General features: G+C 38.5%; 2 protein-coding genes across 2 annotated transcripts in view; one reads left to right on the forward strand and one right to left on the reverse strand.

The window, feature by feature from the left end:
• EIF2A (eukaryotic translation initiation factor 2A) overlaps nt 1-15,919 on the reverse strand; it is a 38,095-nt gene extending 22,176 nt beyond the window's left edge. The window contains exons 1-3 of the mRNA XM_060099531.1: nt 15,804-15,919; nt 6,199-6,268; nt 1,216-1,290 (exon numbers count right to left, since the gene is read on the reverse strand). Of these exons, the coding sequence (XP_059955514.1) occupies nt 1,216-1,290; nt 6,199-6,268; nt 15,804-15,855 (197 nt within the window). The 5' untranslated portion in view covers nt 15,856-15,919. The remainder of the gene's footprint in view (nt 1-1,215; nt 1,291-6,198; nt 6,269-15,803) is intronic.
• Nucleotides 15,920-16,169: 250 nt separating this feature from the next.
• Nucleotides 16,170-20,679, forward strand: SERP1 (stress associated endoplasmic reticulum protein 1). Its single transcript, XM_060099532.1, has 3 exons — nt 16,170-16,621; nt 16,913-16,988; nt 18,150-20,679. Exons 1-3 carry the CDS (start codon nt 16,538-16,540, stop codon nt 18,188-18,190), a joined length of 201 nt encoding a protein of 66 aa, XP_059955515.1. The 5' UTR covers nt 16,170-16,537; the 3' UTR covers nt 18,191-20,679.
• Nucleotides 20,680-22,313: the final 1,634 nt, after the last annotated feature.

Consider the following 22,313-nt stretch of genomic DNA (forward strand, 5'->3'; position numbering starts at 1 on the left):
CCGCAACTAAGAGTTCCCATGCCACAACTAAGACTCAGCGCAACCAAATAAAAATAAATAAATATATAGATAGATAAATATTAGAAAAATAATAAAATATGGATTTGAAAAAAAAAACACTAATACCCACAATAGGTTACACCTAAAGAAATAAGAAATGTTGAGAGTACGTCCTTTCTTTGAGGCTGAGAGTAAGACTGTCTGTTAACACTGTGAATAAGACCCAATATAATTATATTCTTAATAATTTGAGAGTAGTAGTTTGTTGGTTGGATTCAATAACTTTAAAAAAAAAAATACTGATGAACATTTTTAATTATAAAAGCTAATTCTGCCAGCTACTTATAGACATAGAAGTGAATCAACTAACTCAACGCAATCATTTTAGCGTTTTTAAAAATCATGTGTTAATTCAATCTGACCTGATAGCTGAAAGACCTCAGAATATAGTACCACTGTGTAAGAAACATTTAAAATATACTTTTCAAAAGGATGCAATCATTTTTCCCCCTTTAAAAAACCTAAGATATTATATCTGGCTAAAAACAACAAAAATAACTTTAAACCAAGCAACAAATAATCAGGCATTTTCCTGCTGTGAACTGAAATACAGTGACTATGGAAAATAGAAAAGAATTGGTTTTCTAAGTGAAATTATGAACTGAACCCAAATACTTTTTTTTTTGCAAGACCAATTTTGTAATCTGATTATTTTATGTAATACAGACTATACCAAACATACTTTTGAATAACTTATACTTAGATGACATGCTGTTATACACAATAAAACTAACAGTAATAAATATAGACAGTTGTTAGTAAGTTAACAGCAAAGATATAAGGTATCTACCATAAACAAGCAAAGAGAGTTATTCTCTAAATGTTAGTGCAGAACTTAAGAAACCCTAACCAATCACTTAGAGCACTATTTAAAACAACCTCTCAGCTTCTTTTGCATTAAATTAATTGCCGTTTTTCATATGTTACTTTTTAATTCTAAGTAACTAGAGAACTCAAAGAAGTCCTGGCACATAAATAGAAACTAACAACTTTGGAGATGTTCTATGGATGTTATATTGGAGATAATACCTAACAGCACCAACACATTAAAAGATGGACTTTATAAATGACATCCAAATACATGTTATTCACACAAAACAATTATGTTTTATATTCACAACACACACACAAAATGTTATATAAATGAACACTAACTTTTCTCCATTGCCCCAGGCAAACAAGGTCCCATCCTTACTAAAGGTACAGGTTTTGCAATTTTTCCCAGATTCTCTGAAAATAACAAGAAAAAAAGCTTAAATTAATAAGCATTAGTATTTTTTTAAAAAATCTGATTAAAAATCCACAATCTTACCACAAATTTAATGACTAAGAACTTACATAAATTTTAGAAAATTCCAAAATGCTTTAGTCTACCAAAAATACTTTCTCGCTTAAAATGCAGTGCCAACTACCACTGTAAAGCTGGAAATTGATTTTATACCAACAGACCAATGTTAAGTAAGAAACAGAGCCCTTTTGGGTAAATAACTAGTTGGTATGAAAACCCAAAAATGTAGGTGTATGTGGAAGCTACCAGCTGTCAGCCCTTATCTTGAGAGAGCTGAAGGATTTCAACACGGAGGTTTTGTGAAGAATTTCCCAAACTACCTGCATAACAAAACAATGGTGGACAAAATATCCTCAAGTGGCCAAGAAGTGACCCTGGATTTCAAGGACAAAGACCTTCCATCAATTTCTCATGTGCAGAGACAGAAAGTATAACAACAATAAGAGGATCTTCACATTAAAAAAATATGGATGCAGGATTCTGTACAAAATCTAACCTGTGGAACTTGAACTTCTTGGCAACCTTCTATCAAACGATCAAAACTTTAAGTACCGTATCTCTCAATTGGAGATGGCTACTGTGAGTACACCTCCCAGTGATAATGAAGACCCAAACAGAAATGTGTGCGTGTGTGTACAGTAGATGTCCATATGTGTAGTCACAACATTAGATCAGAACTTTGTGGCTAACAAATATTTGAATTGTCCAATAACGACACACAGAGAACTGACTAGTACACCCTTTCTAAACTGGACAATGTCTTTGTTTCTGTTGTTGTTGTTTTAAATAAATTTATTTATTTTATTTATTTTTTTATTTTTGGCTGCGTTGGGTCTTTGTTGATGTGTGCGGGCTTTCTCTAGTTGCCGCAAGTAGGGGCTACTCTTGGTTGCGGTGCGCAGGCTTCTCATGGCAGTGGCTTCTCTTACTGCAGAGCACAGGCTCTAGGCACACGGGCTTCAGTAGTTGTGGCTCGCGGGCTGTAGAGTGCAGGCTCAGTAGGTGTGGCGCACGGGCTTAGTTGCTCAGTGGCATGTGGGATCTTCCTGGACCAGGGCTTGAACCCATGTTCCCTGCATTGGCAGGTGGATTCTTAACCACTGCCCCACCAGGGAAGCCCTGGACACTGTCATTGCATTAATTCATCTGAAGATGACATTTGTGTTTCTGCAATCATACAATAATGGTAGCTTATCCTCTGTGTAGTTACTAAAACATTTTTTTTCTCATTCCCTTACATAAATAGCTATGACCAAGATGTCCTCCATTCTATACTTGTGCAAGTCATTTCTGAACCTTAAGGCAGAATTTTACAATTTTCTTTTTAAATCCTACCCAACTTTTGGTCTATTATTCCAGCCTACTGATATCTACTTATATCTTCATTTTCTCTTTTAAAAGCATTAGTCATTCTTCACAGATTTAAGTAAAATATAAATTATAAAACATCATTCTAAGCTATCATCTAAATTAATTATGAGAATATTGGATGACCTTTGAACAAGCTCCTGTGGCTCACCAACAGTCCTTCCCTCAAACTAAATCAACTAATTAGTCAGCTGACTTCACAGCTCTTAACCAATGACAACTCTGTCACTAACATCATTCAACCAAAAGACTTTCTCATTTCTCACATATTTTGCTAAAATCATGTTTATAGTTCTATTCTGATGTGTCTGGAAATTCTACTCAGAAAGGAAATGAGATAAACGTGAAACAATTTATTCTTAGCAAGCTCATTTTGACTCCAATAATTACCTCCTTATTGTAATGATTATAAATTGTCTTTTTAATAACTCATTCTAGAATTATGTTTAAGAATGAAGGCAAGCTTCCTAGACTATAGTATCCAGACTTCAATTCTTTTCTTAATTTTGGCAATTGGAAAATTTTGTCTATTTCCTTCTGGAACAACCTTTTAAATGAAAAATTTCAAATATACACAAAAATAGAGAAAAAGTATGATAACCCCCCTACACACTTATCAGCAAGCTTAAATAATTATTAACTTATGGTCAATTTGCTTTAATCTACTCCCTACTTTCATATTTAATGCCAGAATATTTTAAAGCAAAACCAGATGTCATATATCATTTTACTCTATACTTCAGTATGCATCTCTAACTGACGAGGGCATTTTTAAAAAACAGAACCACCACCATGCCACTTTAACTCATGAAATTAACAATAATTCCTTACTATCATTTAATAGCCAGTATTTGGATATCCGGTTTTTTAAAAGCTCCCCAAGTCATTCTAATGTGCAGCCAAATTTAAGGACCATTCATCTAAAAGCCTGATTAGAAGCAGATTTTTAAAAATCTTCATAGAAGGTTAAGTACCGCATAGTTCCTATTGAAACTTACCAGGAGACACATAATGTCTCCTTGTTCTGCTCTTAGTGATACTGAGATTGTACTGGACTCACTATGCGCCTCCTCAGACTCACCTAATCCTTCCTGCTCCCAGGCACCAGCTATTCAACGAAGACACCTGGCCACCTCATCTCCTAACACCACTGGTTGTCTCAGACTCTCCAAGAATGAAGGCCACATTTCAGCACGGCTTCCATTATGCCTATTGCAGTAGCAGGAAGAGAAGCACTGGCACTCAGATTCAACCCGAACAGATCAAAAGAAGATTCTGGCTGCAGACCAATTTCGTACCCATCCTCTTCAAAACAGATTGTTCTAAGGCACAGTGGTTCTATACAACCTCTCCGGAGAAATTCTGCATGACCAAGCAACTTGGATGGATTTTGTGAATCTGTGGTCAGTTCAGTGCAACTCACTCTATATTTGCTTTCACTTCTTCCTTGTCTCATTTCCCTTTCCCCCTCAATCCTGCTGCCTTGGGATTGCACACCCCAATGAAGTGTAGCACAAAAGCTTTAACACAGACTCTTATTTTCTAAAGTGGTGTTTTTCAAATATTAATGCGTATACAAGTCACTGAGGAGCTGGTTAAAATACAGATTTTGATTCAGTAAGCTGCGTAGGGCCTGAGATGTTCTGATGTTTGATTTCTGCACTGGCTCAAGGTGATGCCGGTATGGCTGATCTTGGGCCCATATTTCCTGTAACAAGGTTCTAGAGAACTGAGTCTAGTAAAAAAAAAAAAGGTCAATAGAGTCAGATGATGCCAGCCTGATTATAAAGTTCCCTATCAACAGTTCATCTAACAGCATCTTTTAATGATCATTTGTGTAGATCAGTCGTTCTCAAATGTGTGGTCCCTAGACTTGCAGTGTCAGCATTACCTAGGAACTTGTTAAAAATTCTAATTCTTGGGCCCCTGCCCCAGATCTAATGAATCAGAAAATCTGAAGAGGGAACAGTATCCTGTGTCTTAACAAGCTCTTCAGATGATTGTGATGCATGCAAAAGTTTGAGAACCACTGATACATGACTTCTTTAGGATAACGAAATGGTGATTATCTAATCCCATCATTCTTTTAAAATTTATTACTGTTCTATGAAGAAGTTTTCCTCATCAACAGCTTGGTTACTGAAAAATAGCCTGTACAGGAAAGGCAACATAAATGCTTGATTTTTTCTTTCATTATCAATTTTCAAAGTAATGAACAAGGATCCCATTGATTTCTAATGCTGACCAGTAAGATTTGGAGGGAGGAGGACTTTTTTAGAGACTACTTATATACTTAACATGTCTTAATTCTTAGAGGCATTATTCTTCTTAATGCTCAAATTGTCCCACCTAAGGTTGGTATAAACCCCTTCAGGTTGACTCCTGTGACAGTTTAGCAAAACCCCATTAGCCTTTTATAACTTCCTCGCTTTCTGGCACAAGATATGTATGGCTCAACTCATACAGTTTTTGTCCTATACCTGGAATTGACCACTCCTCCAAGGAACTGGTTCCTTTTAGTGAAGAATGGCATTTAGAGATCAAAATCTGTGAGGTATTTATTGCTACCAGGTTATCACTGGCTCTAGACCTTTAGAGTGGACAGAACTAGGAAATACAAATGTTTTTGTGAAAAGAAATCAGGAATTCATATTGATACACGCAAGTCTATCTCCCCACTTCACTCTTACGCTGAAACTTTGGTTCCTAATGACGTTAATATAATTATGTGTTTGTTTTACCCTACAATAGATTTAAAAGGACAACATCAATTTTCTGTTAATAATAAAACTATTGAATGCATTTAAGAATATTGTACATCATCATATGGTTATGTCACCAGCTTAATATAAAGCTAGGTTCACTTGTTCCCGTTTTCCATTTAAATTTTTTTTTTTAATTTAAAACAATTACTTGGTCCAAAGTCCAAACTATATATACCAAAGTGCATTTACAGACGTGTCCCCTGGATCTTGCAATTCTCTCTCCTCCTATAGATAATCACTTTTGTTAGTTTTTGGTTTACCTTTCCATTATTTCTTTTTGGGAAAAATGTCTCTCTATTTATCTAGCTATATATTTATATGTATATATTTTTTGTATATTTCTTCATTTCTTATATCTTTCTCATTCCATAATTTATCGAAGATTATAGGCAGTGGTTTGGCTATCACATTTGCAGGTTTTTCCTCCGTCTCCAAGATAAAATTCTTCTAAGCTAGAGGCATGAACTGAATTACACTATTGCCTACACCTTTTCTTTTAAACATGCTTAAGCTATTATTTTCAAATCTAAAGATCATTTTTCTTGATAGAGAATATGCATTCTTTCACTCTTTCCATCTTCTGTTAATATTATATAATATGTCCCAAAAAACTAGCTTATCTGTTCTTTTTCTTTTTTGTTCAGAATATAACAACAAAAATACTTTAGAATGCATTGTATAGTTCTCTGTAACATTACTCGACAAAATAAACCATACCTTGGAAACACTGTGCTTTCTGTAAAATGTGGTGGTCCATTCACCATGTATAGTCCTTCCGACCCTTGGACTAAAGAAAAAAGAGGGAAAGAACCACCATTACTTTGTTAATAAATACTCAGTTATCACAAATGTTTTTTTAAAAAAAGCTTTCAGTCAAAATACTAATGAAATCATTAAACATTTCATAGAACTATCAAACATCAGCATTAAAAGGGCACACTTTTCTTCCTCTTTTGCATAAAATCATATAACCGCTGAGAAATAAATAGGTAATGCAATGGACTGAATGTGTCTCCACAAAAATCCTCAGGTTGAAACCCTAATCCCAATGTGATGGGATTGGAAGGTGGAGCCTTTTGGGGGGTTATTAGATCACAAAGGTGGAGTCCTCATGAATGGGATTAGTACCTTTACAAGAAAAACACAGAGGATACAATAAGTTGGCAGTCAACAAACAAGAGGGTCCTCACCAGACCTGACCATGCTGGCACCCTGGTCTCAGACTTCCAGCCTCTAGAACTGTAAGAAATAAATTTCTGTTGTTTATAAGCTACCCAGTATGTGGTACTTTGTTATAGCAGCCTGAACTGACTGAGACAGGTAATATTCCTCTTACTTCTTTTCCTACAGAGCATATTCATTTAGTCTCTAAGGAGACTACTTCAATAAATCCACTTTTATCTATCTTACAAGAAATCTATGCATTTGCATTGAGATACAGAATTCATACTTATATTCCTTCATTCAAATGGAAAAAAGTAATCTTAGTATTGTTTTCACATTATTTTCTAATCTCATTTTCAAAATGTATGGATGTTGGAAACAGAATTAGAAGCTGAGTCTAAGTTAAATCTTCTTTGTATCAGCTTATTCTCTCAAGTAACTTTTATAATTAAAAACTCAAAATTGTAACTGTCACCAGTGAAAGGCAGTTGTACTATAGTAGAAAGGACATGAACTCAAAGGTAGACCTCAGTTCCTATCTGACTGTGGAAACTTAGATGCATCACCACCTCTGAATCTGTGCCCAATCAGCAAAATATAAACTTTAAAATACTGTGTGCTTTATGTAAAATAATAACATAAAAATATAGTATAAATTCATTCAAAGTTCTTAAAAATATGACATTATTAATATATTTACAATTTCTCAAGCTAAGAGAACAATCAGGATGAGACACATTCATTTACTAAGCTCCCAATGATAGTAATATTCTAAAAAATTAAGTGGGAACAAAGTTCAAGATTAAATAAGCAGAAACATGTACAGAACTAGATTATACGTTTTTAAAATGGCTGAATTAGAAGCTTCTAAAGCTGAACCAAATAAAATGATTCATTCATTCAGCAAATGCTTACTGGAGGAAAAAAAACTACCGCCAAAACCTTATGTTGAGTACTGCAGATACAATAGGGAGGAAAATCAGCCTGTCCCTGACCTCACTAATCAGATAATTAGTCAAATATATGGAAATCTCTAACTGCATTTAGTGCTACGAAGGAAAGATATGAGGCTACTAGAGTGAATAATATGGAGTTTTAATCTAAAAATGGAAGGTTAGGGAAAGCATCCCTGAGTAAGTGATTTGTGTGCTGAGATCTGAAAGATGAATAGCGAATAGCAGTTAACAAGCAAGGAGAACAGTAACAGTCGCAGAAACTCCGTGACAAGAGAGATGACAGTGTCACAGGAATGGAAAGGAGGCCTGCGTGGCTGGAAGGAGGTGGATCTGGAGGAGAAAATAGGGCTCAGACCAAGCAGGATCCTGTGGCTTAAGTTAGGCAACGTCGGACTGCAGCCTAAGAATGTTGGGAAACTTCAAAAAAGTTTTAGGCAGATTTTTAAAACCAGACTTGCAATTTGAAAAGCTCAACTTGGTACAGTGTAGACAGTGAACCAGAAGGCAGTAAGATGTGAAGAAACTACTCAGGATGGTCTGCAGTAGTCCCACAGAAGAGATAATAGAAACTTCGGGAATTCCCTGGTGGTCCAGTGGTTAGGACTCCAAGCTTCCACTGCCAGGGGCCCGGGATCCATCCCTGGTGGAGGGAACTAAGATCCTGCAAGCCGAGCAGCACGGCCACAAAAAAACAAAACAATACAAAACTTGGACTAGGGTAGGGCAGTGGAAATGGACAGTGGAGAATAAGTGTTCAATATTCAAGAGAGAAAACTGACAGGACTTGGTGATTTGTAACTATTTTATCAGCCAGAACTCTTGCTAGCAGCAACAGTGTAAGAGCTGAAGAAAGGAAAAAGTTTTACTGAAGTTCATGGCTACAATTTCACTTCCTTCCTTTTCTGCCAGCTATTCACAAATCTCCCACTCTTCAGCAGCAAAGTTGGTAGCTAGGGGCCACTCTTGGCTCCAACTCTGAGCCCTATTTCCTATCCCTTCTCAAGGGACAGTTCTCATAACATCAATTTTCTACCTGTAAATTAACTAGCTCAATCTTCAGATATTGAAAGTAATATAATCTACCTTCCCAAAGTAAATAAGTTAAAGTTAGACTGAGGGAATTCCCTGGTGGTCCAGTGGATACGACTCCACACTCCCAATGCAAGGGGCCCGGGTTCAATCCCTGGTCAGGGAACTAGATCCTGCATGCATGCCGCAACTGAGTTCGCACGCCACAACTAAGATCCCGCATGCCGCAACTAAGACCTGGCACAGCCAAAATGAATGAATGAATGAATGAATAAATAAATAAATAAATAAATTTTTTGTTTTTAAGTTAGAATGAAAGTAAAAGAACCACTGACAAACAAGATAAAAATCTATGTACTCATGGAGCTTCCATTCTAGTGGAAATGATGAAAAATAAGGGAGTAAACACGCAATTGAATAATGAGTTTCTGGTCAGATATCCACAAGTATACAACTGGATACCATGTTTCCTCATATACTAAACTGAGTCACCAAACTGCTGTGGGTAGTTTGCCCTTGAATAGAATGGAGTCTAGCAAAGTGTTCTACATATATCAAAATCTAAACTCCTCACACTACTGCCTACAAGGCTCTGCTCTATACCTGGCCCCTGCACAGCTCCATGTGCTAGGCATTAGGGATCTTAAAAAATGAGTCCGTCACTACACTCAAAATGATGATTTCAAAAGGAGCTCAGTCTACTGCTACACCTTGAATGAAACACTGACGATATCTATTCTAAAAATCTCTAATACATTTAGTAAACATTTTGTGCCAGGAAATGTTTTCCTAGAAGACTTGAAAACTATGAAGTTTAATTCTTCAGCATCAGAAATTCTCAACTGCTTCTTGGCGTTCTGGCTAAAATCAAGTATTGCATCAAAATTCTCTTACTACACAGGCAAAGCTGTGCTGTTTCTTGTCACCAAATCAATCGTCTGCTGCAATATAATGTATAATACATTATGATTTAGAAGAAAACAAGCCATTCTTTTCTTAATACTACAGCTAAGGTTTTAATAAACATTTATTTGAGGGATTAATAAAAAATGAATTTCCCAAACTAGGGGGTTTGTAGTTGTCAGGTTACACGTTATTGCTAGGTTGCATATAATTCTGTTAGCCTAATGAGGTCCCGCCCACAAGCTGCAGTGACAATTTAACTCACTAATCGCTCTTTCAAAATTCTCATACTTACCTAGGAAAACAAAACGGTACATTATCAGTGTATACCCAATGAAGCCGCAATACTTTTAAAATGTGCCATATGATGATGCAATCAAGCCATGCTCTATTGCCTTAACAAATGCCTGAAGTGACTGGCAAAAAAGAAAAAAAGCTTTCCCTAGCTCATCTCAGCTTCTTGTGTTCTCATGACACTTGTACCTAGTGACCTCGGTCCTCTGTATTTGTTGACTTTGCTGTTATTACCGACCACAATGTTTACTTGGTGATAATTCAAAGTTTTCGTACGTTATATTAAAGTGGCAGCTGTACCTCAGAACCCATGAAGGTAGCCTTCTGGCCACAGCAGTGGGAACTTTCAGGGTATTCAGGGCAACCAGTATGGGTACAAGGTTTTCCTTTTCCAAAATTTCTATTTCATACTTACATCCCAAACTAAGACATGTAGAAGATCCCAAAAGAGTTGCTAAGACTGAATGTTTATGTACCCCTACGCGAAATTCGTATGTTGAAACTTAATCCCTAATGGTATTTAGGATGGCTTTGGGGAGGTAATTAGATCATGAAGGAAGAACCCTTATGAATGGGATTAGGGCCCTCATGAAAGAGGCCCCAAAGAGGTCCCTTGTCTCTTCCACCATGTGAGGACACAGTGCAGAATGGCTGTCTATGAGCCAGGAAGCAGGTGATCACCAGACACTGAATCTGCCAGTGCCCTGATCTTGGATTTGCCAGCTTCCGGAACTGTAAGAAATACATTTCTGTTGTTTACCACCCAGTCTATGATATTTTTGTTACAGGAGCCAGAATGGACTAAGACAGGAGTAGGGGAGTAAAACTCCCACTTAACTTAATAATGCAGATTATTACCCCAAAACCTCAGAAGGCAACACCGAGAGAAAAGTCAGTGTGAAAAGTGCCATGTCTTTCTTGCTCAAGTAGCATTCAGTCTCATGTGGCTTTCAATGACTGGTTTTAGTATGTTTCTGGAGAAGCAAAATCTTGAGTCAAATTAATCAACTGCTTTTCAACATGCATATATTCACATTCTAAATAAAGAACATTTTGAAAACAAAAATTAAAAGGTTACATAGTCTATGATTCCATTTATACAACACTCTTTTTTTTTTAAGGAAAATACATTTGTATTTTGCATAGAGATGGAGAAAAAAAGGCAAACTGTTGTTGTTTGAAATTTAGAAGTACATTTCAATTGTCCCTTGAATAATAATCAAGATAATTTCACTAGGTAGTCTCAATAATTTTGTATTATATTAAGGTTGCTATTCAATATTTATCACAAATCATTATGTTCAGCCATGCTATAAAAACTTACTAAAAAAAATGGTTGGCTTTTCACCAGGATATATAAAACTCATGAAATGACAAAATTATCATGATACAGGACAGATCAGTGGTTGCCAACGGTTAGAGTTCGAAGGAGGGTCCAATGATAAATGGGTAACATCTCTGTGGTGATAAAGCAGTTCTATATTCTGATAGTGGTGGCTACATGAATCTATACATGATAAAATACAGACATGCACAAACTAGTAAAATCCAAATAAGGAGAGCAGTACCAGTGTCAATCTCCTGGTTTGGCTAATATACTATAAGATATTATCATTGGGGAAAGCTAGATGAAGGATATGCAGGAACTTTCTTTATTCTCTCTGCAACTTCTTTCAAGTCTTAATTTATATCAAAATAAAAAGGCTTTTTCAAAGCCCATCCCTTTTTGGTAATACTTTGTTCACAATACGGCAAGAAATAAAACCAATCAAAAGTCTGTCAACATTTCTCAAGAACTGATTTGCCTGGGAATACAGGACAGAGGTGTTAAATAAAAATTAAAAATCGAATAGACCAAGATTTTTGTACTAAGATAAAAACATATTCTGCAAGACAAAAGTACATATCAAAGCTACTTCACACACTGATGATACTGTTGGTTCCCATTAAATTAGACAACCTTTGTACATGATGCTTTACAATAGATGTCTGTTATATGTGAACTAATTATCAATTAAATTCATCATAAAAGTCATATTGAGTCATTATAGTTTTGTTCATACATGTAAACCACTATTTAAAACAAATATTTTCTTTCACACTTCCCTACATAGAAGCATAACTATGAGAAAGTGCTGTAAGACATTTTGGAACCACTAAGATACTATACTGGATTTATTAGTTTGAGCAACTTCTTATACAAACTTGAATACATGAATATACAAAGTTTATCAGAAGAAACACAAAATCAGGTTCATAACAACATAAACTGCATTATAAGTTAATAAAAGCAAAAATAAATATGGACTCAAACTCTTTTCAATAACTGAAACAATTTTTTTCTACATATGAATTTCTAATGAGGAATTCATTTTAATTAGAAGTGACTAAATGTAAAACAGTGAGTAAAATGTGGGGATAGCTTGACACAGTGTATTGACACTTGATATGATTCCTTATTTTTAGTGATTTTCCCCTTTAATCAAAAAGGATCAGCAATATGTTCTATTGGAAAGAAAAATCTGGAATGCTAACAGTTCTTTTCATTAAAGCAACAAATAAATGCCAGAGTTTCACACAGAATAACTGTTTAAAAACAACAATTACATTAAATACTGTACCTACATAGTATCTTTTAAAAACTTATGAGCCTTTCTATATACTCACATACTATTTATTGCTCTAAGCCTGAGTTAATATGAGAAAACTACTGGACTTCAACAAACAAGGGTCCTATGCCAGGGATATGGTGATCATTATAGTATGGTACTTTTTCCAATGCTTACACCCACTGAAGTATATATCAATTTAAGAAAATGACTCAGTCTTGATTATCTCAATGGCTTCAACTAGGCAAGCTGATTGGACAATATGGGCTTCATGTAAGGGCTATTGTTGTTTTACATGCCTAGCATCCAGGCCCCCCTTTTAGGAGACTTTAGTTTTCCTTTGGGAAATATTCAGGGGTGAGAATATAATTTGGTCCTGGTAATCTGATTAAAAATTTACTGATTCAAAGATGAGCATGAGGCAAGCCAAAGACAGCAAGCCTTGAGACTGGCACAGATGTGCACTTGCCTCTGGGGCTGTTGAGCGGGTTGACTGTAAACCTGGAGCTCCCGATTAGAACATCAGCCTGACAATAAGTTTAATCGGAAAGAAAGCAAGAGCTGAAGGAGGAAGAAAAACAGATTTTTGGAGTCATGTGAATACCTGGATGTAACAGTAGAAGCTTTAAGGTTACATGAGGTGTTTTTTTTTTTTTTTTTAAATGCCCTTTTCGGGGCTCCTCTGGTGGTGCAGTGGTTAAGAATCCACCTGCCAATGCAGGGAACACGGATTCAAAGCCCTGGTCCGTGAAGATCCCACATGCCACGGAGCAACTAAGCCCGTGAGCCACAACTACTGAGCCTGCGCTCTAGAGCCTACAAACGACAACTACTGAGCCTGCGTGCAACAACTACTGAAGCCCACACGCCTAGAGCCTGGGCTCCGCAACGACAGAAGCCACTACAATGAGAAGCCTGCGCACTGCAACGAAGAGTAAGCCCCGCTCGCACAACCTGAGAAAGTCCACGCGCAGCAACGAAGACCCAACGCAGCCAAAAGTAAATAAACTAATTTTTAAAAAATCCCCTTTTTACCTGCTTTAGCTTTTTGTCATTTCCAATTAAAAGTCATAACTAATAAAATTTACTGGATAATCTTTAAGTTATTCACAACTCCAAAGTCCCATAAGTCTATATTTAAAAAAAGGTTTTGGAAGTAAAAGAATCTATTATTGACTGAAATACCTATACTAAGAATGTTTAAAAGATTAATCAGTGTGTTCTAGTGAAAGAAAAATGGGCCATGGAGTTGAATGATTGAATATAATCCTGACTCTGCCAATTTGCAATGTGAATTTCTCTGAGCTGCTATAAATATGAGACTATTTGGAGCACACGGACTAGATAACCCTTAAACTCTTACGAAGTCCTTGATCTTAAGCACTGTAAGAAAACTGTCACTCTTGGTTAATCTGACTACAAATAAAGTGGTTATCATTCATTAATTTATTCTTCCATTAAACACTTAGTGTCTATTGTTTACCAGGCATTGTACTTGGTACTGAGAAGACAGGGATGAATAAGGCTCTGCCCCTGCCATTAAGGAATTCACAGTCCAGCAGGGGAGAAAAGCATCTAAACTACTAGATAATTATCTTATGTGATAAGTGGGGAAAAAAAAAAAACCTCAAGTATATATGAGGTACCAAAACAGGCTGGGGAAAGACTATCTGGGAAGAGTAAGGAAAGACTTCACAAAGTAATGATGTCTAAAAGGAAATTTAAAAGATAAAAAGACGTCAGCCAAATCAAGAGGAAGAGGGTAGTGTTAGACTGAGGAAATAGGTTGTTCAAGGGTTTTATGAGCAGTTCAGTATTTTTTTTTTTTTTTTTTTTTTGTGGTACGCGGGCCTCTCACCGCTGCGGCCTCCCCCGTTGCGGAGCACAGGCTCCGGAAGCGCAGGCTCAGCGGCCATGGCTCACGGGCCCAGCCGCTCCGCGGCATGCGGGATCCTCCCAGACCGGGGCACGAACCCGTTTCCCCTGCATCGGCAGGCGGACTCTCAACCACTGCGCCACCAGGGAAGCCCCCTAGCAGTTCAGTATTGATGGAGAACAAAATAGGATAGGATGGCAAGGAGTAAAATGAATGACAAGAGCTATTCAAGGATTATAAAGGGTTCCATATGCTCTGCTAAACAGGACGGAATTTACCCTGCAAGCAGTCACTGTAAGGATTTTAAAAGGGAAAAAAAAATGATCAAATTTTAAAATGTACCAGTTTTTAAATTAAAGTTCAAAAAAAGCATTTAGTATTCCAAAATTATAAGTAACATACAAGCTACCTTTATGAAGCTACAGAAATAAATTCATTTAGTTACTTTTTAAGCAGTATCCGCCTGGCATGTTATCTAACAAATTAGCCAGTTTTTGATAAATGTGTGGTGAATGAACTGTGGTAGCCAGATTGAATATGAATGGGCAGGGTGCTTAATAACAAAGATCTCAAAATGTAGAATGGTAAAAAGTGCAAAAGCTTTTTCAGGTTCCTTCCAAGTCTCAGGGGGAAATGATCCCTTTCCTCAAAAGGAGACAACCTTTCTCTCAATGGCTTCTTTTTCCTTAATATGTTATTAAGTTATTGGTAACTTATATCCTTCTTTTCCCTCCCAACTCCCCTCTCCTTACTTGATGCTCATAAATGAGACTCCAGCCATTACTCTAATCCAGTCACCGCCGACATTGTCTAAGATTAAGTTTATTATCTTCTCCAACATTATAAACTCTGCCTTAGCTTCGAAACCTGAGGAATCCTGTAATGTTCTAACGTTGCTACTTTATCTTTATAATGTTCATTATATGCTACCACCCCAGACCACACTCTCATCCCCTTAAAACCTACACTACCGCAGCTCCACTCGCCCTACGCAGTCCCACAAATTTCATTAAAGCAAGGAGTGCAGGATTTGGTATCACTTAAATTCAGGTGTATTTAATGTGCGTGGTTATTCTAGTAGACCGAGTCACACGTTTACGTTTTTTTCTTATTACAGAGCTAAATGACTTCACCCTGTCAACGGGGCCTGTCACCAAGTAAGCGCTAGTGTAACACCAGTACTGCAGATCCAGAGTAACAAATCCCACTAGCACTCTTCGTTTTTATGCCCCTTCCTCTATTCCTGTAGAACCTGAAGTGTCAGGAAAGAATGATGGACGAGCAAAAGGGAAGGGGAATGCTGGAGCCCCGAGGCTAGAGCCTAATTTCCGACTGCCACGCTACACCAAGGAATCCAAAAGGCCCTCCGGCTCTCCTACAATCCACAAGAAAAGGCGGATCGGACTCCAAGGCTTCTCGGGTGGTGCCCAAGATTACAGACACAAAAATTATTGCTCTAAAGAAATAATCCCTTGCTCGTTCAGAGCTCACCTGTAAGGAGCGGCGAGGGCGGCGCCATCTTGTCCCGGAAAGAGAAACTCATATGCTTGGGTCAGAGTTCACGAGAGCCGAACCCGGCCCCAACACGTCTCCTCCGGCGTGAGACGGCGAACTGGTGTTTCCGGGGCCGCCAGCCTCGGGGCCAATTCACTTCCGGTCGGAGAGAGACGTGAAAAAGGGGCCCGAACGCGCACGCGCAGCTCTGGGGCAACACTTTACGGAGCGTGGAGGGGCGGGGCTAAGGCTGGAGTGCCGGCCTTCGCCCTCCCTCTCCCTCTTCCTCAGCAGGCGGAGCGTGCACTTCCGCGGGGCGGAGTCGGCCCAATGCTGACGTTGGCAGCCGAACCCGAAGTAGTTCGAGGCGACGGGTTGCACCGTTCGGTCGTTGCGTTGTGTAGCGTTGCGTTCCCTTTCTCTCTCACTCCACGCTCCCGGCGGAGGCCACAGCGGCAACGCGAGAGTATCCCGGCGGCCTGCTTTCCTCCTCCCGCGCGCCCCTCTCGCTCGGCCGGACGGTCCGGCGTCGTCAGTCAGCCGGCGGCCCGCGCCCAGCTAAGGACTCAGCCCCCGCGCCCAGGCCCAGCGGCCGGAGCTAGCGCCCCACCTGAGAGCCTCCTCGCTCCGGCGGCGCGGGCACCGGGAGCGGAACGTCGGTCGCAGCGGCCCGAGGAGAAGTGAGCGAGCGAGGCCCAGGGGTGGCCGGGGCAGGTGGTTGCGCCGCGAAGATGGTCGCCAAGCAGCGGATCCGTATGGCCAACGAGAAGCACAGCAAGAACATCACCCAGCGCGGCAACGTCGCCAAGACCTCGGTAAGGGAAGAGCGGGCGCCCCTCTCGGTTCCGCAGCCGGGTATGAGGCCCGGGCCCCGGGGCCGCGCCGAGCTCTCTTCCCCAGACCCGGGCGACTCAAGGGCCCGAGGCCGCGAGCCGGACTCTTAAGTTGGGAGCTCAGGGAGGTGGGTGCCGGAGCCGGGCGGCTCGGGAACGCAGGGGAGACCAGTGAGGTGCAGGGACCCGGCGACGTGGCCCGGGGTGCAGGGTAAGAGCCCGGGGTCAGAGTGTTTTTTTTGTATTGGAGACCGTGGATTTTCCTTTTTGCAGAGAAATGCTCCCGAAGAGAAGGCGTCTGTAGGACCCTGGTTATTGGCTCTCTTCATTTTTGTTGTTTGTGGTTCTGGTAAGTGTTTTGGGGGCGACCATCGGGTAGGGTGTTGGATGACGGGTTGGGGATGACGTGGTGATCCATCAGTGGTGAATCCTGCCCGCATAGTTCTCAATCCACCTGCCGGGAGCTCCGCATAATTCTGTTGTATCTGAACCCAATTACTTGTCCCACATATGCACAGAGGGTGGTGCTCTAGAAACTTCTCCCCGTTTGATTTGAGCTCACAGAGAGCAGAAAAGGAGGTCAGGTCCTTAGTAATGATCGAGTTGACAAATATTAGACCAAAACAAAAAACAGAAACACCTCCCAGAATGAGAATTTAGAATATTTTGCAGCCTTTGCGAAAGAGAAGCTTATGAACATCATGTACATGCGGATGTTCGAACTTAAGTTAACATGTTCCAAAATCTAATGTCTTTATGTCAAAATTGGATATATTTTATAAAGTAAAGCTAGTGCAGAGAATTGTAGAGGAACTTGTACCTGATTGGCAATTTAACGTGCGAGACAAATGTTTTTAGTTTAATAAAAGAAATGTTTGACATATGGTAGGAAAAAATAGTTATCAGGGCAGACTGCTGTTAGAGTAGTAGACTTTTGCCCATGGAGATGGATTACATTATCTCTTCATCTTAATATGCAAGCTGTTAATATGGAAATACTTGTTTATGTTTTACACGTTCTGACATTTTAAAGTTACTGAGGTTTCTCTTAAACATTTCACTGTGCCTGTCTCCTAAACATACCAATTGGAAGCTTTCCTGATAAATGGCCAAGAGCCAAGCAATTTATGTAACCTAAAGATGATTGAATTTCAGTCTTGGGAGAATGAGGAAATGTGCATATGTTACAGGCCAAGTACACCTAATGTTTAGGGTTAAACCCAAATAATTGTATGCTAGGGAACCTTTTTGCTTTGGTGCTTTAATTTCTTTCTAAAAATCACTGCTTATTTGGTAACTCTCTAGACATTTTGGCATAAACTTCAAGGAAGCTGAGGCATAAAAAAATTGTATTATTACGGCAGGCCTGTGTTCATATTACTATGAAGTTACATAGTATTTGCAGGTAACTGTAAGGGTATTCTTGGATTCTTGAACTACCTTAATATTTGTCAGTTGCCAGGCCTGTTTTATTCCAAGCATGTTTTAATACTTGCTCTTTCTCTTACAGCAATTTTCCAGATTATTCAAAGTATCAGGATGGGCATGTGAAGTGACTGACCTTAAGATGTTTCCATTCTCCTGTGAATTTTAACTTGAACTCATTCCTGATGTTTGATACCCTGGTTAAAAACAATTCAGTAAAGCATCCTGCCTCAGAATGACTTTTCATATCATCCTTCATGTGTCATTCCAAGGTTTCTTCACAAGTCATTCCAAGTTTTCTAGTCCATACCACAGTGCCTTGCAAAAGCACCACATGAATAAAGCAATAAAATTTGTTAAGCTACAGTAGTGGACCCTACTTATTCAGTCAGTAAAGAGTAAGGTTCTTTTTTTTTTAATGTGGATATTAGAACAGTGTACAATATAGGTAATTAGATTGAATCTGTGTAGACAGGGTCTAGATTTTGTTAGCCCTAATGTATAAATGCAATTAGCTTAATTTAAAATTTGGAATCCTACGGTTTTTATATAGCTAGGCACTTTATTACTATTTCTTGAAAGCACACTCCCATAGAGGGTCATGTAACCGTCCTGTAATAAGGTGCTTATAAATGGAACAACTACACAGTTAGCCTAGTTTTCCCGAAATCTTTAGCACCTAAAAATTTTAAAAAGCTTCTACATGCCTAATATAAAGGGAGATGCTTATAGCCACAACGTCTATTTTAACAATATTATTTCTATTACACTACCTTGGATTTTGCATGAGTGAATATACTAACGTAAGAGGCCATAAGAAAACAACTTGGTTGAGCATTTTATAACTTAGTCACTTCGGTTTCACTAAAAGCAGCCATGGTGGAGTAAAGTCAGGGAAGGTTTTTTATATCACCATTGATTTCACCAGAATTACTTTAATATATCAAAGGGGTCTATTCTCACAACATTTTAGGGAAAAACAGTACTAAAAATGGATGCCTCATCAGGACATACTGTTGAGTCCAGTGTGCCGTAAGACAGCATGTTAATAGCACTTTTAATACCAAAAAGGCACATCAACTGCAAATTAGTTTGGAAATGCTTTTTCTTGATTTATGATTAAAATTCTGTTAGGGTACTAGATACATCAGACTAAAGTGTCATGTGAAATTAAATGGATTTACTGATAAGGATCAGTCTTTAGTCTTCCCTTTGTTGTATGATTTTATAGGTTATGATTGATCAAACTTTCTTTTTACTAATGGTAAGGGTGAGTGATAAGGCAGGTTTTGAGTTTTCTGGTACTGTTGAAAATTTCAAGTATTGGCTATTTAAATTCTTAGCCATAATGATGAAAAAAGCCTGAGAGGTGTCTATGTGTTAATGAATTGGAAAGAAAGCTGCTTGTTTGCTGTGTTAATTGCCTCAGGATACCTCTTGAAAATAAGCTGTTTTAAGAGGAACAGAAGGGAAATCTACTACCTAGTCTATATACAGCGTGAACCTCAGAGCTTCTGATACCCCTAAGTATGGGGAGAATGAAGGAGAGGAGTGGTTAAGGACGTTTAGGAACTTGACTACAATAGGAAAGGAATCTGCTGACCTTGGGCCAGCAGGTTTTTATCTGCATTGTTACCTGCCTTTCTCACCCAGGAAGTCAACCCCTGTACTTGTTTCCCTCTTGGAAACAAGTGTCTTGGTTAACTAATTCTATTTTGTTGTAACTTAAAAAATGAAAGTTACTGTTCTAAATTCATAGCAGGTGCCTTATTCTTTGCTTTGAGTCAAACTATTCCATATCAGAATTTCCCTTGGTTTCCTATAGATAACTGGCTTTAAGACATTGAGGGCTTGTTGTTTTTTTTTTTTTTAAATGTACAATGTCTGTTAATTTGACTGTCAAATTGCCATAGTGGGCAATCATTCTACATATGTAAAGTTGCATTCCCTTTGTATATCGTGTCATTACCAATTGGGTGCATTTTTAAGGATGGATTATGCATGTTTGGGTCAATGAAAGCTATGTCATTTCATTTACCCTTTAAAAATAAAGATCCCTGAATATTTGATGCCTTCTAAAAGGAAATGATTTTATAGTGTTCTTATCTGAGTATACTTTTTATACTTAATAGAAAATGATTTTAAGGAACGCCTGGTATGTTGTACTTGAGTTAAAAGAAATAGTACCCAGAGGCACAAATTTAAGGTTTTAACTGGGAATAGGTAGCAAGAAAAATATATAAAAGCACAATGAACTAAATACTTTCCCAACTGGGGTTTACCCTCATCTCATTATTTGAGTCTGGTTCAAGGAAAAAGCACAATTTTTTTTCTTTTTTTGATTTCCCTTTCCCAGTTGAATTTTATATGTCATCTAATGTTGAGCACAATGTGAGAATAAATACTTTATCGGGGTTGTCTACATTATCCAATTACTCTTTGTAATTTAGCTATAACGTTTCAAGGAGTTGTCAGTGATATCATTGTATCTGTTGGGTTGTATATAATGTTGCTCAAAATGACTGAGTGGGCTTCCAAAATAAGTGAAGATTTTCATTGTAACAGAATGCATTGTAATAGGCTTTGATTTACATTAAAGAAATGTATATACTCAACTGCGAGGCCATGGCTATTGTCACTGAGGTTCCTGGAGTTTTGTTGGCACAGAGGACTACCATGTAGTGCTGGATTATATTCTTGGGAGGTTCAGCAACAAAATTTTATTATGCTTTTAGCATCTGTAAAATTTAGGACATCATCAGATTTTCCGCTTAGAAATTGTTCTTAAGTTTGATTTACATTTACCTACGTATTAGTTTTTTTAACTTGTCATTTTAGATGCAAACCACAACGTTAAGAGGTAGGAGTTGGGTTCAATAGCAAATTCTATGACACTCCCTCAGAGAACCCTTTCCTGTCTAAACACAGTCCCACTCTAGCTGCTTGTACCACTTTATCTTCAAGTTAGAACAAAAATGTCCAAATCTGGAAAGAGTGCTAATGAGCAATAAAATGCTAGAAATCAAGCTGAAGGGAAAAATTCAACTGTCTGGACTTAAATAATTCAAAGTAAATTCATATCAAAGAATCAAAGATAGAAATGACATAGAGGGCTTCCCTGATGGTGCAGTGGTTAAGAATACGCCTGCCAATGCAGGGGACACGGGTTTGAGCCCTGGCCAGGGAAGATCCCACATGCTGCAGAGCAGCTAAGCCCATGTGCCACAACTGCTGAGCCCACGTACCACAACTACTGAAGCCCACGTACCTAGAGCCCGTGCTCCGCAACTATAGAAGCCACTGCAATGAGAAGCCCGCGCACTGCACCGAAGAGTGGCCCCCACTCGCTGCAACTAGAGAAAGCCGCGCACAGCAATGAAGAACCAAAAGCAGCCAAAAATAAATAAAAATTTATTTTTTTTAAATGATGGGAAATTTAGTACAACTGCCTCCATTTACAGATAAGTAAAAAATTCATTTATTCAGTGAATATTGAGTAACTTACGTGCCAGATCTGGAGACAGATATGTGAATACAGAATCTCAGCACTCAGGTATCTTTCAGTCCAGTAGTGAGGAAAAAGACAATACGATGAAAATGACCGTAATTGTGATAAGTCTTTCAAAGGAAAAGTAAAACCAGATAAATGGTGGATTTGGCCTCACAGAACTAGTTGAGGTAGAGTAGAAACTAGAGCCAAGATTTCCTGACTCACTTAACCATCTAGAAACCATAAGAGTGACTGCAAAATACCCACACAGGACACTTCTGTTTTCATGAGCTTTTTGCTTCTGCTTTTAGAAAGCTAAAATTTTTTTTCATGTTGCCAATTTAAAGAAGAAAGAAAAAAAGTTTGTCCTTTTATGGATGCAACTTTTTTTTTTTTTTTTTTCCTTTTTGCGGTATGTGGGCCTCTCACTGTTGTGGCCTCTCCCGTTGTGGAGCACAGGCTCCGGACGCGTGGGCCCAGCGGCCATGGCTCATGGGCCCAGCCGCTCCGCGGCATATGGGATCCTCCCAGACCGGGGCACGAACCCGTATCCCCTGCATCGGCAGGCGGACTCTCAACCACTGCGCCACCAGGGAGGCCCGATGCAACTTTTTTTAAAAAATGAATTTGTGACAAATTTACTATTTCCTGTACAGCACAAAATTAACAAAGATCAAATCAGTAATGTTATTCACTTTCACATATTCCAGAGCATATTTTTAAAAGTAGTTTTGCTAAAGTTTTTTTTGTTTAATTTCT

The sequence above is a fragment of the Mesoplodon densirostris genome, chromosome 5 (assembly GCF_025265405.1).
Source record: "Mesoplodon densirostris isolate mMesDen1 chromosome 5, mMesDen1 primary haplotype, whole genome shotgun sequence".
NCBI classification, from domain to species: Eukaryota; Metazoa; Chordata; class Mammalia; order Artiodactyla; family Ziphiidae; genus Mesoplodon; species Mesoplodon densirostris.